This window comes from Anomaloglossus baeobatrachus, chromosome 4 (assembly GCF_048569485.1).
Source record: "Anomaloglossus baeobatrachus isolate aAnoBae1 chromosome 4, aAnoBae1.hap1, whole genome shotgun sequence".
Classification (NCBI taxonomy): domain Eukaryota; kingdom Metazoa; phylum Chordata; class Amphibia; order Anura; family Aromobatidae; genus Anomaloglossus; species Anomaloglossus baeobatrachus.
Window position 1 is genome coordinate 169,094,096 of NC_134356.1, and position 17,129 is coordinate 169,111,224.

General features: G+C 46.5%; 1 protein-coding gene across 1 annotated transcript in view; it reads left to right on the forward strand.

Moving 5' to 3' along the window:
* The window catches only part of LOC142303314 (E3 ubiquitin-protein ligase RNF14-like), a 138,896-nt gene that overhangs the window by 117,331 nt on the left and 4,436 nt on the right, over window positions 1–17,129 (forward strand). The window contains exons 6-7 of the mRNA XM_075344585.1: window positions 3,866–4,014; window positions 9,423–9,550. Coding sequence (XP_075200700.1) covers window positions 3,866–4,014; window positions 9,423–9,550 — 277 coding nt within the window. The remainder of the gene's footprint in view (window positions 1–3,865; window positions 4,015–9,422; window positions 9,551–17,129) is intronic.

The window sequence follows — 17,129 nt, forward strand, 5'->3', positions numbered from 1 at the left end:
CCGTCGTCCCTCTGGTGCACCAGGGTGCATTCTGCCGGTGCCTCTTCCGGCTTCCTGTAGTTAGTTTCGCTTTTGCATGCTTCACACTCCCAGGGGCGGAGTCGGCTTTTCGCATGCTTTTGGGCACAGTGATGGCTCAGCCAGTTTTTCACAGGAATAAAGACGGCGGTTGTCTTTGCATAAAACAGTCCATAAGGTGCACGTCATCTGGGTTAACGGCCCTAGTCCATATCCTGTTCGTGATGCCAGGAAAAAGCTGTGTCGGCAGTGTATAACTGGGGAATGTCACTTTGGTGGCCATTGCCCGTTCCCCGGGTGCTTTTTAATGGGGAGTATTTACAAGGGAGATTAAAGTTATTTGTGTGACACCACCTGTGTGTTGCGGTTAAGATTGTGGGACCGCCGCTGCTGAAGTAGTTACTCCCAGGGCTGATGGTAATGGCAGCTGTACTGGTAGGCCCTCCGCAGGTAGGGCTGAGCTTGGGAGATGTATGATGGAGTAATAAGGGAGGCCACACCGTGAATTATAGTTAACAGTCTCTACTTACTCTTGACTCTCGGATGGCTGGTTTAGGTCCCTGTAGTTCCAGTGCCAGTTGATGACTCAGTTTCTCTGTCCCCAGCACTCTCAGTGTGGTTGGGTCCCCATAGCGTGGAGCAATTGGGGCCTGACTATCCCTTTTGCGTGGCAGTCTCCTTCTCTGTACGGTGGGCAGTGTGGACCCTGTAGGGCTGGTGTGTGTCCCGAACCCTGATCCTTCCTTTACTGCTAATGCCCCATGGATTTGTGGGTCCGTGAGGTCCATGAAGGTCCCCTCACTGTGCAGGTATTTGCCAAGCCATCTAACACTGTCGCCTGACCTAGGGCCCTGTGCCCCATGCATGCTCTGGTCCCAGCGGTACTCGGGTGTACCTGCCCTGGCGACCACTCTCCTGTGCCCCCAGGCCACCGTTACACGACCCTGCTCTAGGCACGTCTTTTCTCTTTCACTACTACTGACTTTCTGACTGCTGTCCCCTCCCACCAGGTTGTCTAGTCCCTCTGGTCTGGCTCCACCCTCTAGGTGGCCATTCCCTTGCATCTGCCTAAGCAATTACCACTGGTGTGGAGTGGTAACTAGGATTTTGATGTGTGTTGGTGTTGCTGGCACTGGTGTTCCAGGTCCTTGGGGGTAGGTCCTGCATCCCCGAGAGGATGCAGTTCCCTGTAGTGCCCTGAGTGTCTCAGGGGCACTACACATACTCCCTAACATACATGATTCTGAGACCTACTGTTATGCTCGCAGGGCGAGCTCAGGGTTGTGGGTCCACTGGACTGAAGATACAAATCACTGGCCTGGAGGAGCAAACTGGATCAGCCGCTGAGTCTTCATTAAAGTCACTGGAGGTGGTGATAGACACACATGCTTGTAGGTAACCGACAGAGTGCAGCCCCAGGGGATCAGCGGTACCTCGGAGCTGGCACCATGGATACATTAGACTTTGGTTGTAGAAACAGCAGCTGCAGGCGGTGTCAGGAATTCAGCCAGAATGGATGGATAGAGGCGGCAACAGCGCTAAACGTAGATACTTGCAGCAACTGCAGCGGGTATTCTGGTCGGTGGCCAGCGTGGATACTTGCAGCAGTTGCAATAGATATCATGGTAGGCAGCCAGCATGGATAGTAGCAGCAGCAGTGGACTTGTAATACACCGAAACACACATACGAATCAGCAACAGAATATAGCACAATGATGACAGCAGCAGAAGCTGCAACAGAAAAGACCTGAAAAGTAGCAGCGTATAGAACTCATTGCCCAGGAATCTCCCTTTAGGGGAAGGTGCCTTAAATTCCTGATGCCTTTCAGCCAAGCTGAGAGGCACATCTGGATCAGGGCATACTGACCCTTTAAAAAAAGGGGAGTTTCCCTACGAGACAGAAAGATGGACCAGTGACAGGGCAGCCACTGCTGGGCGGCCGGGAAGGTGAGAAGCCCGGCGCCCCTGCTGGGAGAAGGGGCAGGACAGCGCGGGGATGCCGATTTGGGCGTTATATCTTCTCATAATTTGCTTTAAAGCTTGCTTGCTGTTGACAATATTTGACCATGAGTTTTGGCCTGGATTTCCTGCTTATTACTACATAATAAAGACTTAAAAGGGCTGTTTTCTTTTCTCTTCTTTGGAGCACGTCACTCCCTAGCCTACCAGCTTTTCTGTTTGTTGAGTCTGCAGGTTCTTCTTTATTGACAGTTCGGGCCTGAGACATTGTTGCACTGCTGGCCCAAACTGTGCCCTCCTTTATGCTTCTCTATGACGCAGTCTTTCTTCTGTAGCATCAAAACAACAGAAGCAATCCAGCTGGTCTGGATTAAGAGCTAACAGCTTACTCCAGCGATCTTGGCAAGGTGCAGTGTTTACAAGTGTACCGCCTCGCGGGCTCGGCTGCGAACGCCGAGCCGCTCGGATCCGTGCTCATACTGCGGGTGGTGGCTCGAGCCTCTCACGGACCCGGGGGTCACGTCGCTCTGCAAGGGAGTTGGCGCTACATGCGGGGACTTGGGTGAGGAGTTCCACGGCCGGGGCCGCGGTTGTTTGGTTTGGATTGTAAGTTCGTGACGCCACCCACAGGTTGTGGTGATTGTCGACACCACAGCTGCGGTGAAGGTATGGGGGAGCTCCCAGGAGCGGTGTAATGGCGCAGCTAGGTGTTGACCCCTCCGTGGGTAGGGGATGTTGGTCCCGGGGCCCGGTTGGCGAGGGCCGGGGTGCAGGGTGCAGTGTTGCGGTGCGGTGCCTGATGGCACTGTTGTACTCACTCTGACACAACACACTGGTGTCTCTGGTAAACCAAACGGAGTGGTGAACAGGGCCCGCAGCCGGCTGCAGCTTCTCCCAGAATAGGTTGGCGGTTTCCGCCTTTCTCCTGCACCTCTGTGTGTAAATGTTTGACTCCTATGCCTAGACACTGGTAGTCTGCTCCCCAACTTGTATATGCCGTAGGAGCCCGTTTGCCCGCAGACGCTGGCCCTTTGGGTCTCTATGCCTTTGGCGGTGGCTGTACCCTGTATGGTTGGGCTGTTGTCTTCTAACGGGACTTGTGTGGGATAGGTCCTAAAGTCCAGTCCGCAATCAGTTGATTTGACTCGGCCCTGTCAGTTCAGGGCTTTGTACTGGGTCTGAGTACCCCTCCTGGTGCTCCGGTTTCCAATCGGCTCTCCGGCTCGGCACCGGCGGGCCACTGCCTGACCCCGGTCCCTACGGTTCCACCGGACGTAATCCCACCCCCTGCAGGCGGCCACCACCGTCTGCCTCCTTGCCAATGGTGACTGGGCTCCGACCCAGCCACCTGGTAGTCTCTTGGCAGGCCTGGACACAGGACTGCCCGTGAACTTGACTGCTCTCCACCTCCTCTAGACTACTCTACACTTGAACTAGACTCTTTTTTTTGTGTCCTTTCCCGCCTCCAGGCCTGTGAACTCCTCGGTGGGCAGAGCCAACTGCCTGTCTCCGCCCCCTGGTGTGGACATCAAACCTGGAGGGTGGTGACAAGGTTTTTAGTTTGACTGATGTCACCTAATTGGGAGGGGGTGTGCTGTTGTGTGTGACTACCTGGGACGACCTGACAAGTCTAGGGCATCACACAAGCTCAATAGAAAAGCCCTTCTATGTATTATGTATGTTCGGCCATATCTGCTAGACCACAAACAATGACAATGTGAGATACCACAGTAATTTTCAGGGGAGCGGAGCATAATATTAATAAGATTGAAAATAAAACATAGGAATATCCCTTTAATAATATCATCTGTTGTTTTTTGTTTTTGCATTTTTATGCTGAGTTTGTATGGAGTGGTAATGTTATGCTTATTGTCTTGGTATTTCTCAGAAAAAAATGTTGATATCAGTGAAGATAATCTGACTGATGATGATGAAAAAGAAGAAAGGAGACAATTGAAAAAAGTTCAAAGGAAGCAAAATAGAGAGTGGATAAAGGAGAACTCCAAGAGCTGTCCGAGCTGTAAGGTTAACATTGAGGTAAAATATCAAAGGGAGCAGTAGAGATCTGTCTTCCTTCTATAGCAGTTCTTTGGAGAGCATATAAGGAAGTTCTACATCTTAAATCTGAGAGAAAAGATACCCAACTCACTAACATTTCTAACTTTTAGAAAGAGTAATTCTTCCCATATAGATCACTGCTGGACAATAGCTCTCTTGGCCATCTCTCCCTTGAATCTAATATATAAAGCTGAGTGTATGTGTGTGTATGTGTGTGTATGTGTGTGTATAAACCGCCAAAGGAATCTGCACCGTCACATTTACAATCATGAAATTTTGTAATATAAAAAAAGCAAAAAAGAATATCCTTACTTACAGCAAGATGGAATTGCAGCTGTATATTGCTCAGGCCAAAAGACTACTACTACTCCAGCAGGATACAGCTAAATTTTGTACAAACACCACATTTGATTCAGGGAACATCATAGACTATGTTTTGAGGGAAAAATTTAACCCCGCGCTTTACAGTTATTCAACTAAATACCTGCTTACATTAAAGTCAATGGAGCTGGGACCTACAAGTCATTAACTGTTATTGGTTGCTATAGGCAACGAAGGACATTCTTAGTATAAGAAGCTTCTGTGTGAGGTAATATGATATCGGTAGAAACTGACAAACCCAGAAACAGAGACACAGAGACAGAGACACACAGAGGCAGAGACACACACACACAGAGACAAAGACACACAGAGACAAAGACACACAGAGACAGACACACAGAGACAGACACCCAGAGACAGACACAGAGACACACACACAAAAACAGACACAGAGACATACAGAAACCAACACACACAGACACACACATAGAGACAGACACACACAAAGACAGACCAGACACAGAGACACACAGAAACCACAACACACCGATACAGACAGACATACACACAGAGGCAGAGATACACACAGAGACACAGACACACAGAGACAGACACACAGAGACAGACACAAACAGAGACAGACACATAGAGATACACACAGACACACACACACACACACACACACACACACACACACACACAGACAAACACAGAGACACACAGAAACCCACACACATAGACACACACAGAGACAGACAGACATAAACACAGAGAATCATAGACAGAGACAAAGACACAGAGGCAGAGACACACACAGACACAGAGACACACAGAGACACACACACAAAGACAGACACAGAGGCAGAGACAGACAGAATCCCACACACACAGAGACACACACACAAAGACAGACACAGAGGCAGAGACACACAGAATCCCACACACACAAAGAGACAGACAGACATACACAAAGAGACAGACACAGAGACTTAGACACACAGAGACAGAAAGGCAGTGACACACAGAGACAGACACACAGAGACACACATACAAAGACATACACAAAGACAGAGACACACAGAAACCCACACACAGAGACACACACAGAGACAGACACACAGAGACACACAGAGACTTATACAGAAACACACAGAGACAAAGATACACAGAGACACACAGAGACAAAAACACACAGAGACAGACAGACACAGACACACACACAAAAACAGACACAGAGACACGGAAACCAACACACAGAGACACACACCCACACACACACACAGACACACACAAAGACAGACAGAGATACACAGAAACCACCACACACACAGATACAGACAGACATACACACAGAGGCAGAGACACACACAGAGACACAGACACACAGAGACACACAAACAGAGACAGACACAGAAACACAGAAATAGACACACACAGAGACAGACACACAGATACACACGCAGAGACACAAAGACAAACACAGAGATAGAGACACACAGAAACCCCCCCACACACACAGAGACAGACAGACATACACACACACACACACACACACACACACAGAGAATCATAGACAGAGACAAAGACACAGAGGCAGAGACACACACAGAGAGACAGAGACAGACACACAGAGACACACACACACAAAGACAGACAGAGGCAGAGACACACAGAATCTCAAACACAGAGACACACACACACAAAGAGACAGACAGACATACACACAGAGACAGACACAGAGACTTATACAGAGACAGACACACAGAGACAGAGATACACAGAGACACACAAAGACAGAGACACACAGAGACAGAGACACAAAGAGACACACATAGAGACACAGAGATAGACACACAGAGACAGAGACACACCGAGAGAGACACACAGAGAGACAGAGACACACAGAGAGACACACAGAAACAGACACAGACATACAGAGACCGACACAGAGACAAACAAACACACAGAGAAATACAGAGACAGAGACACACAAATATACAGAGATAGAAACACAGAAACAGAGACACACAAAGACACACACACAGAGACACACAGAGATACACAGAGACATAGACACACACAGAGACACACAAAAACAGAGATGCACAGAGACACACAGAAACACATACTGAGAGATACTCACAGAGACACACACACAGCGATACACACAGAGACACACACAGACATATACAGAGGCAGAGACACACAGTGACAGAGATATACCGAGACAGAGACAAAGACAGAAACACAGAGTCAGACACACACACACAGACACAGAGACGCACAGACACAAACTCACAGAGATATACAGAGACACACACTGAGGCACACACAGAGACACAGAGACACAGAAACACACACAGAGACACACACAGAGACAAACACAGAGACAGAGACACAGAGACAGAGACACACACACATACACACAGTTACACAAAGAGAGGGAGACAGACAGAGAGAGAGACAGACAGAGAGGGAGACAGAGAGACAGACAGGGAGACAGACAGTCAGAGAAAGAGAAAGACAGAGATAGTGAGAGAGACACTTAGTTACTATCCGGGCAACGCCGGGTAATACAGCCAGTATGCAAATATAACTTGGCTGTGAAGACATACAGGGTAGGCCATACGTATGGGTACACCCTGATAAAATAGAAGTAATTGCTGATATCACCCTACCATTTGTGGCATGTTAGTATGTGGGAGGGGCCAAAAATTTGAGGCCAGGTGACGCCCATGGCGGCTATCTGCAAAGCCACCAATTTGAATTCAACTTTAATTATTTCAATGGGAAGAGGGTCATGTGACACATCAAACACATACAGAATTGCACAAGAAAAACAATGGTGTGCTCATTTTTAATGTAGCTTTATTCATTATCGAGTTATTGACACGTTTGTGACATGGAATGACAGAAACCCACTGAAGGATGTGCTCAAAGTGCTGTCCATTGTGTTGAATTGTCAACGCAATCTCTTCTCCCATTCTTGACACACCGAGAGCAATACCACAGAAGAAATGCTACCACAGGCCTCCTGTATCCGTTGTTTCAGGTACCCCACATCCTGGATCCTGGATCTGCGGTGTTGCTCTTGGTGTGTCATGAGTGGGAGGAGAGAATCACGTTGATAATTCAACACAATGGGCAGCACATTGAGCACATCCATTAGTGGGTTACTGTCGTTATTCCATGTCACAAACGTATCAATAACTCTATAAGGAATAAAGCTATGTTAAAAATGAGCACACCATTGTTTTTCTTGTGCAATTCTCTGTGTTTGATGTGTCGCATGACCCCTTTCCCAATGAAAAAAAGTAAAGTTGAATTCAAAATGGAGGCTTTGCAGATGGCCGCCATGGGCGTCACCCAGCCTCCAATGTTTGGCCCCTCCCATGTAGTAATATGCCACAAACGGTAAGGTGATATCAGCAACCACTTCCATTTTATCAGGGTGTATCCATACTTATGGCCCATCCTCTATTTCAATACTCAGAGGCTGACAATTCTCTATCTGAGACTTCTGGTACACATCTCAAAAAGGAAGAAAAGATTGAGCATATTGAGTCTAAAATGTAACATGTTTGTTTTCTCAATAACATCTGGGAACATTCAGACTGCCCTACATCTGCAGGATTGCCCAAAATGTATCTGTGTTTAATATATCACATGTTTCACATGGTTTAAGCGCCTAAATATTGATATAATCTAGCAGTTAATATAAGTGTATGGTATATATTTTCCCGTTACAAACACAAAATAATGAACGCTTTGCAGATGTCGGCGATAGATTCAGATAAAACATCTAAGGCCCCTTTCACATTGCGTTTTTCTCTACGTCCACAGGTCCCGTCAGGGCATCTGTCCGGACCGCCCCTCCCCCACTCTGCAAAACATGCTCCGGACGCATGCGCCCGACAGGGCCATTCACTGCTATGGAGCGCACTGCGTTAGCGTGTGCTCTGTTTTGTGCAATTTTGTGCACATATACGCTTCTGCAGACGGACACCCGAATGTAGACTACCTACATTCGGGTGTCCGTCTGCAGAAACGTATATATGCACAAAATTGCAGAAAACAGAGCACACGATAACGCAGTGCGCTCCATAGCAGTGAATGGCCCTGTCGGGCGCATGCGTCCGGAGCATGTTTTGCAGAGTGGGGGAGGGGCGGTCCGGACGGATGCCCTGACGGGACCTGTGGACGTAGAGAAAAACGCAATGTGAAAGGGGCCTAAAGGCCGCTTTACATGCTACGACATCGCTAATGCGATGTCATTGGGGTCACGGAATTTGTGAAGCACATTCGGCCGCATTAGCGATGCCGTTGCGTGTGACACCTATGAGCGATTTTGAATTGTCGCAAAAACGTTCAAAATCGCTCATCGGTGATATGGGGGTCCCTTCTCAAATATCGCTGCTGCAGGGTATAGGATGTAGTTCGTCGCTCCTGCGGCAGCACACATCACTCCGTGTGACACCGCAGGAACAAGGAACCTCACCTTACCTGCTGCCGCCCGCAATGTGGAAGGAAGAAGGTGGGCGTGATGTTACGTCCCGCTCATCTCCGCCCCTCCGCTTTGATTGGGCGGCCGCTTAGTGACGTCGCTGTGACACCGCACGGACCGCCCCCTTAGAAAGGAGGCGGTTCGCCAGTCACAGCGACATTGCTAGGCAGGTAAGTAGTGTGACAGGTCCGGGCGATGTTGTGCGCCACGGGCAGCGATTTGCCCGTGTCGCACAACCGATGGGGGCGGGTACCCACGCTAGCGATATCGGTACCGATATCGCAGCGTGTAAAGTGGCCTTAACTCCCACCCTCCGTCATACATCAATTCAGTGAAAATCTCTATCATAACATTCTAAGTAACCTGACATTGATTTGAATGGCCCCTTGTGTTGGAAATTTTTGTGTGCACCTAGTAGGTTTGATGGCGAAGTGCTGAGGCCCCTACATTCAGGATATCATCTGCGGTCCAAGTTTGAAACTGAACTACCGTATATAGCAATATTTTTTTAAAAAGCAATCATGGATGTATTGTTCATTTACATTGTTTTTCCTATTCACAGAAAAATGGTGGCTGTAACAGAATGTCCTGCTCCAAGTGTTACACGCCCTTCTGCTGGCTCTGTTTGACAATATTGGCCCCAGACATAGAATATAAACATTTTCAGGATCCTGCAGAATGCTTAAGGAGGTATGCATCATCCATGGTTTTAGAAAAATTAATTGACAAGTTATTTAGAGCTGTCCTTGATAAAGGAGATAGATAATGCTTTGTTTTATATGAAGGCAGTCTCCGACTTACGAATATCTGACTTACGTACAACCACTAGATATCAACGTCGGATGGTCATATCCCCCCCAATACTCCCCTTGGCACTGACCTTTCTGGCTACCTCAATGCATGCCTTCCTGTCCTCTTCTTGCCACCATTGAGCTCTGCATCTCTAGCCTCTGTGGTGCATAAATGTGAAAGGAAAAGAACAAGATGGCATGCCGTGAGCAGCAGGGTTTTTTTCCCATCTCTGTTCAAAATTACATACATATACGGGTTACAAACAAACATATAGAATGTATTTAAAGGGACACAATGGCTCGAAATGTGTAGTTTGATGGTTCTCTTTTTGTCCTCCATTGTTGATATGACTTACTGCTATTTTAAGAAGATTTAAATAAACATTATTGATTTAATTCAATTTTGGACACTGGCATCATTTTTCTTCCTATTCTATTGGCCCCGTTGGTCTCATTTGACCAGAGCACCTTCTTCCACAAGCCATTTATGCAACACAATTAGCATGTTGAAGAAGGTGGATTGTTCAGATGAAACCAAAGTAGAAGTTATTAGGCTAAATGCAAAACACTATGTATGGCGAAAAACTAATTCTAACATCACCCTGAAAACACCATCTCCACCATCAAACATGGTGGTGGCAGCATTATGCTGTGGGGATGATTTTCTACAGTATGGGCAGGAGAGATGATAGGAAGATAGATGAAGCTAAATACAGGGTAATCCTGGAGCAAAACCTTTTTGACCCAGGTGGGTTCCTATTTCCACCACCATGCTACCTCAGTGTTTTATACCCGCTAGGGTTAAGGTTAGAGGCCTAGATGTCCCTATTACAGTCTTCCTGGAAAGTGGTTCTAGCAAACATAATTGGTGAACAGTTTGCTCGTTCTTCTGGATAAGAGGTGAAAGAGTTATCTAATCGGATACAGATTTTTGCCATCGACTTGTCACCTAATTCTCAGGGGGGCTTTGTTGAATGTATAAAGGGGCGGGAAAATGTATAGGTATACTCCATTCGGAGCTCATATCTTGAGTGCTTAAGGGCCTACCTGCACAAATTGTTTTAGAGTTTACCTAGCTTGCATTACATTACCCCACTATTGACTGGAAAACCCAGGACATAATTACCTTTTTTTTTCGCTTTATAAGACGCACCTGATTATAAGACGCACCCCCAAATTTGGTGAAGGAAAAGAGAATTTATTTTTTTAATGTTAAATGGGGTCCGTCTTATAATGCCAGTGTCCGTCTAACAAATCATATAGGGTATATGTCTCTTATAGCCCCCCATCCTATAATTAGCCCCCTTAATCTGGATATGGCCCCTATATTGAATATAGCCCCCTTGTGCTGGCACACATCCCATACAGCTGGCACAGGTCTCCTATAGCTGGCACACATGCAATACAGCTGGCACAGGTCTCCCATTGCTGGCACACATGCAATACAGCTGGCACAAGTCTCATATTGCTGGCACATATGCAATACAGCTGGTACAGGTCTCAATTTGCTGGTACATATGCAATACAGCTGGTACAGGTCTCATATTGATGGCACATATGCAATACAGCTGGTACAGGTCTCATATTGCTGGCACATTTGCAATACAGCTGGTAAAGGTCTCATATTGATGGCACATATGCAATACAGCTGGTACAGGTCTCATATTGCTGGCACACATCCCCGTGTTAGATATGGCCCCCAGGCTGCTGTCCATAGTAAAATAAACTCTTTCCTTACCTTCTCCAGCGCTGTAATCCCTCGTGTCTTCCTCCGTGGGGTTGAGCTCCTCCACTTCCTAGTTCTCCTGCCGGTCATGTGATCGGCACAGCAGAGTGACATGATCTCTGCATGCCTGATCACAGACAGCAGCAGTGAGATCGGGGAGACACCGGGAGACACGCTGGAGGAGGTAAGGAAAGCTTTTTTATTTTAGAATGGCCAGCAGCATGGGGGCCATATCTAACACGGGGAGGGGGGCATGTGCGATCAAAGGAGGGCGCAGGCAGATATAATATGCGCCGCTCCCCCTGCCCATCGCCGCGGTGCGGTTTCAGCACCACGGTGATGGACAGCGGCTGTGCATATTATATGAGTGGGAGGAGGAGATCTAACACTGCCGCCCGCAGCTTCACAAGCCTCTACCAGCCTCCACCAGCCCCCCCAGCAGACCCCAGCACCGCTCCAGAGTTGCCCCCACCTCCCCTGGACCCGTATATTAGGATTATAAGACGCACCCCCTACTTTCCCCCAAAATTTGGGGGAACAAAAGTGCGTCTTATAAAGCGAAAAATACGGTAAATGGAGCATGTATTGTAAAGAACACTAACTAGAGACCTGTATCTCGGCAGTTACCTCTGGTCTTCCAGGTACTCTGTCAGATTTTTCTGATCTATTTTCTGAGAAGGATTGTTAGGAGTTGCCGCCACATAGACCTTATGAGTGCTCCATAAGGTTGAGGCAAGGGCCAAAATTGCCCAAGAGCAGACTGTATAACTTGTTGGCTATAGAGCACATTAGGCCATTATTGTTTCCAGTAGTGGCTGGTTTCTCTTTGTTAAAAAGAAGGATGATAAAATACGGCTGTCCCTGGACTTTCGTGAGCTCAACCAGATAATGGTGTGTGATCCATATCCCCTGCGACTCATTCATGATGTGTTTAATCAGATTGCTGATGCTAAATGGTTTTCTAAACTTGACTTTTGGGAAGCCTATAATCTGATTTGGGTCAGATCAGGTGATTAGTGGAAAACGCCATTTAATAAGCCAAGGGGTACTTCAAAAATCTGGTAATGCCTTTCGGTCTTACCAATGCGACATCAGTATTCCACCATTTTGTTAATGATGTGTTTTCTCATCTGTTAGGGAAATCTGTAATAGTCTATCTACCTCGATGACATTCTCATATATTCAACGGATTTCGGGTATTATTTGTAACATATCAGACAAGTGTTAAAAATTCTCACAGTGAATATATTGTATTCTAAGCCAGGAAAATGTGTGTTTGTGATGCCCTGGCCTATCAGGTCGTCACAGGGTATTGTGCAACCTGCCCTTCTGTGCAATATCCATCTCCTCCTTGGTTATGGGTCCCAAACTAACGGTGTTGCCAACAGCAGCTAATTAAAATCCTAGGAACACTCTGCACCATACCCACCAGACACATCAGTGGACGACCTGAGTGGAATAGGGTCGCCCACTTGGGGGGTTGGTTAAGGGGAGGTCAGGAGTGTCAGGAGTCGGTCAGTTAGTCAAAGAGAGTGAAGGTGAGAGGAGATCAGGAGCTGGGCTCCTTTGAAGTACATGGGTGGCAGACGGTGGTCTGGGCCTGGTAGGAGCTGGATCCCAGGTCGCAGGGGATCGTGATAGGGGGCACGGTATTGTCGAAAAGGACAGCTGGCGGCCTTGTATCATACGATTCAATGGTTTTTTTTTTCCAGCACCATCCAATATATTTCTTTAATCTACGAAAACTTTCTTAGATAAAATTATATTTTTTATTGTGCATATTTAAAAAAATATGCACAATAAAAAATACAATTTTATCTAAGAAATTTTTTTTGGATTAAAGAAATATATTGGACGGTGCTGGACAAAAACCCATTGAATCGTATAGAATCTTCATCCAGGAGCCGGCCTGCCTTCTGCCCGTGCACTGACCACTGAACATGGACTTGTAATGAGCGAGCTGAATCCTTATTTTTTTCTTGTTTTTTCTTGGCGTTGTACCATCACTGGGCTTGGACCAGGGCATGACGGGGTACGTGGACCCTAGGTCAGGGAGTAGCGAGGGGGATAAGACATTCCACTAAAACGGTCCAGGAAATCCCAAGCGTGAACCCTGAGAGCAAGCTCCCTCAATTAGCCATACTGGGGAGCGGGATCCGACTAGTTTTAAGCTACAGGGGCCAAATAACAAGTGAACTGAGTGCCAAGGGAAAGGTCACGGATCATCAGGCAACACCAGCAGGAACGGGACCCAAACGTGCTCCCCTCAGCAGCAGCAGTGTCCAGAACTTTGGTTTATCAAGTTGTCGGTGTCAGCTTTATGAATTGAGTGAGTAAGCAAGTGACCCTTTCACTCCCAAACGCACTCCCCAACACCATCACTGTGTCCCGAGGCATCCTCCCTACCCGTGGAGGGGTTAAACACCTAGCTGCCCAGTCCATCGCCACCGGGTACTCCCAGCTGCAGCGGTGGTACTCCACCTTACCACACACCATGGTTGGCGTCACGAACTCTAAACATACATCTCCCTGTAAATACCCCCCCCCCTTTTATTTGAGTGGCCGCATGACCGCTGGGTCCGGATGCCCCTCGAGCCAACGCGGATCCGGATCCGAGCAGCCTGGTTGCTGACGCTGGGGCGGCACATGTTCACTGTTCAAAAACGTCTGTTTTTGGGATACATTATTTCAGCAGCAGGTTTTCAGATGGATCACACTAAATTACAGGCTATTTTGCAATGGGACCATCCCAAGAGCCTCAAAGCCCTGCAACATTTTGCGAATTATTACCAGACGTTTATTAAGAACGTCTCAACTATAAGCAAGAGCACTTACTGACATGATTAAGAAAGGTACAGATGAGGTGTGGGATTCAGCCGGTTCTGTCCGGTTCGGGCGAACCAGTTGTTAAAACAACAGCCGGTTCGCCGAACCGACAAGAATCGGCGTCGCGGTCCTGTTCCCTGTATTCATTTGTATCGGCATCTTTAAGACGCCGATACAAATAAATCCCCGTACCTCCATGCACGCAGCACTTCCGGGTTCAGTGGAGCCAGTTTGCTTTCTGACCCGGCGTCCGGCGTTGTGATGACATTGTAGAGGTCACGGCAGCATGGTAAGATTACCTCACTATGCTGCCGGTTGTGGCTAAATCCCAGTGGGTAGAAGGACCTGTGGGCGTGACCGGCTTCCTTAGTGGGCGTGACAGCTTGTTTGGTGGGTGTGGCGATGTTTCCTGCCATCCACTATACCCCCGCTTCTATTATAACCAACTCTATTCCGACGTGGACTTAGAAGAATAATGTATCTTCTTGGTATGAGCAATGTCGGTGGAGGCTCCACCCCTTTCTGGTCACATGGGCGTGACATCAGCAGAGGTCCATCTGGCCACTGGGATTTAGACGCTACCCCATGCTGCCGCCTGTCAGTGTCAGTATGCAAAGTTTATTATTGTTGCATATCATTGTTGTTTAGTGATTTACATATATTTATGGGGTTGTCATTTGTGATGAGTGAGCACTACCATGCTCGGGTGCTCAGTACTCTTAAAAAGCAGTTGGACGCTCAGACTGGCTCGACTTGTGTACCGCGTATAATGGATGTGAATGGGGAACTCCAGCATTTTTACGTAAGATCTTCCAGAAACATGTTCATGTTCCCCATTGACTTCCATTATATTCGGTACACGAGTCAAGCCTGTCCAAGTATTCTGTCTCTTCCTAGAAGCTGTGAATCCCAAGCGCTCTAATTATCAGTCCCTTAGATAAATGTATGCTTGTACTCACACTTCAAAAGCATCAACAGATAGTTCAACTCAGCCAGAAATGATGACTTGTAGGAAGACCAGGAGAAATGCTGTAGTTTTCTTCTAGAATCTTGTATTAAGTACAAAGTAATGGCAGGTGAAAAGGAATAATCTGTACAGGGTGTGTCTGTAGCAATGGTTCCTCTAGACTAAACTGAGGAGGAAGGGAGGAGCATTCTATACAGAAGCCAACTAAGGGAGGAACATTTTGACATACTTCATATAGTTTAAATCTACCTAGTAACAATAAACAAATTTCCTGATAGGAGGAAAAATATGCAATGCAAGAAATATATACAACAGGTTGTTCCCATTCATGGGACACAACACCAAGCGTCCAACTGTTTGTTACGAGTACTGAGACCCGATCGTGGTAATGCTTGCTCATCACTAGTTGTCAAGGTTTTAATTGTTTTTAATTGTGAAGTTATATGGTGTTAATAAAATTGCCCTGTATCTGTAGGTGTGTACCGTATCTATTTTTTCTGTTTATCTGTATTGCTTTTTTTTTTCTTTGTTTTTGTATATTGAATGACATGAATTTTAAGGATAGCACCCAGTAATCTAGGCATGGAATGAAAAAGTTGGTGACATATTTCAACATCTATAATTTTCTATTCTATTCTTTTAGACCCTAGATGCTGAATGGAGAGTGATGCTCAACTTATCTCTTCAGAATTCCCTGTAGATTGGGTTGGGTTCAGATCAGATCAGGAGACATACCATCAATACCATCAATGAGATATAACTCACTGATACCCTGACGACTCATGCAGCTCCACAAAAGACCACTGCCACCACCATATTTCACTGGAGGTGCCATGCATTTAGAAAAGTGAATTTGGAAAATTGCATGGGGTTTACAGTGAAGCATAGTGGTAGCAGTGTCATTGTGTATCCTGCAACCATGCGCTAAAAAAGGTCATCTTGAAGAATAAAAAAAGATAGATTTAGGAATATGTTGCCAATTTGTTCATTCCATGCTTAAAAGACCTGGTGCTGTCCTTGAACATTATGAATGTCATACAAAATACTAGATGCAGTAGTTTTTGATGTTGAATGATCAAAAGGTATCTCTAGTTTAACAGGTACATGATGACTCAGCTCCCTGACTTTGAGTAGCTTTGATAATGGCAACACTGGTGGCTAGATTACTAGATCAGTGCATTTTAAACCTTATAGTGATTTGTTGGTTTTTACAATGGTCAAAAAGTGGCACAAGAAGCCCAATTGATGATTCGGTGACTTATCACCAAGTCAAAAGTGTCCAAAGCTCTTTGATGTTTTGGGGAGTAAGGAATAACCCATCTGGTCTGATTACAAATAGGAGATGCTGTAAGTAAAGTTAATGCTGGTTATAAATCAAAGGCTACAAAATATACAGTACATCACAGATTGCTGACAAATAGTTCAAGATGTTGACAATGTCTAAATATCAAGATCTCAATTTGATCGACTATTTTTGAGATATCTGGGAAAAAATTATGTGATTAATAGAGAACCCATATTGTAACTTAAGGAACTTAAGAATCTGCTACCACGATCTTTGTGCCAGATATTGCAGGACAATGTCAAAGGTCTTGTGCAGTCCATGGCTCAGTTGGTTAGAGCTTTTTACTCTGCTCAAGGCGAAACCTACATAATATGATACAGATTGTTTCATACTTATGGCTAATGAATATATTCTGCAAGCTATACTAACCTCTTGCAAATAAATAGTCTGTTAGGCTCACCTGGTGAGGTGGATCCTCCAAGCTTAAGGTCTAGATGAGCACATGGGCCACAGGCGTTGGTGCACCAGACAGGTGGGCAAGCAGGAAATGGGTAGCGAAAATACTGTGAGCTTCAGGCAGAGAGTAGACCGATAGCAGGGGTATGGAAGCCGCAGGCAGACAGGAGACTGGTAGGAGAGGTTCTGGAAGTCGCAGGCTGACATTAGACAGGTAT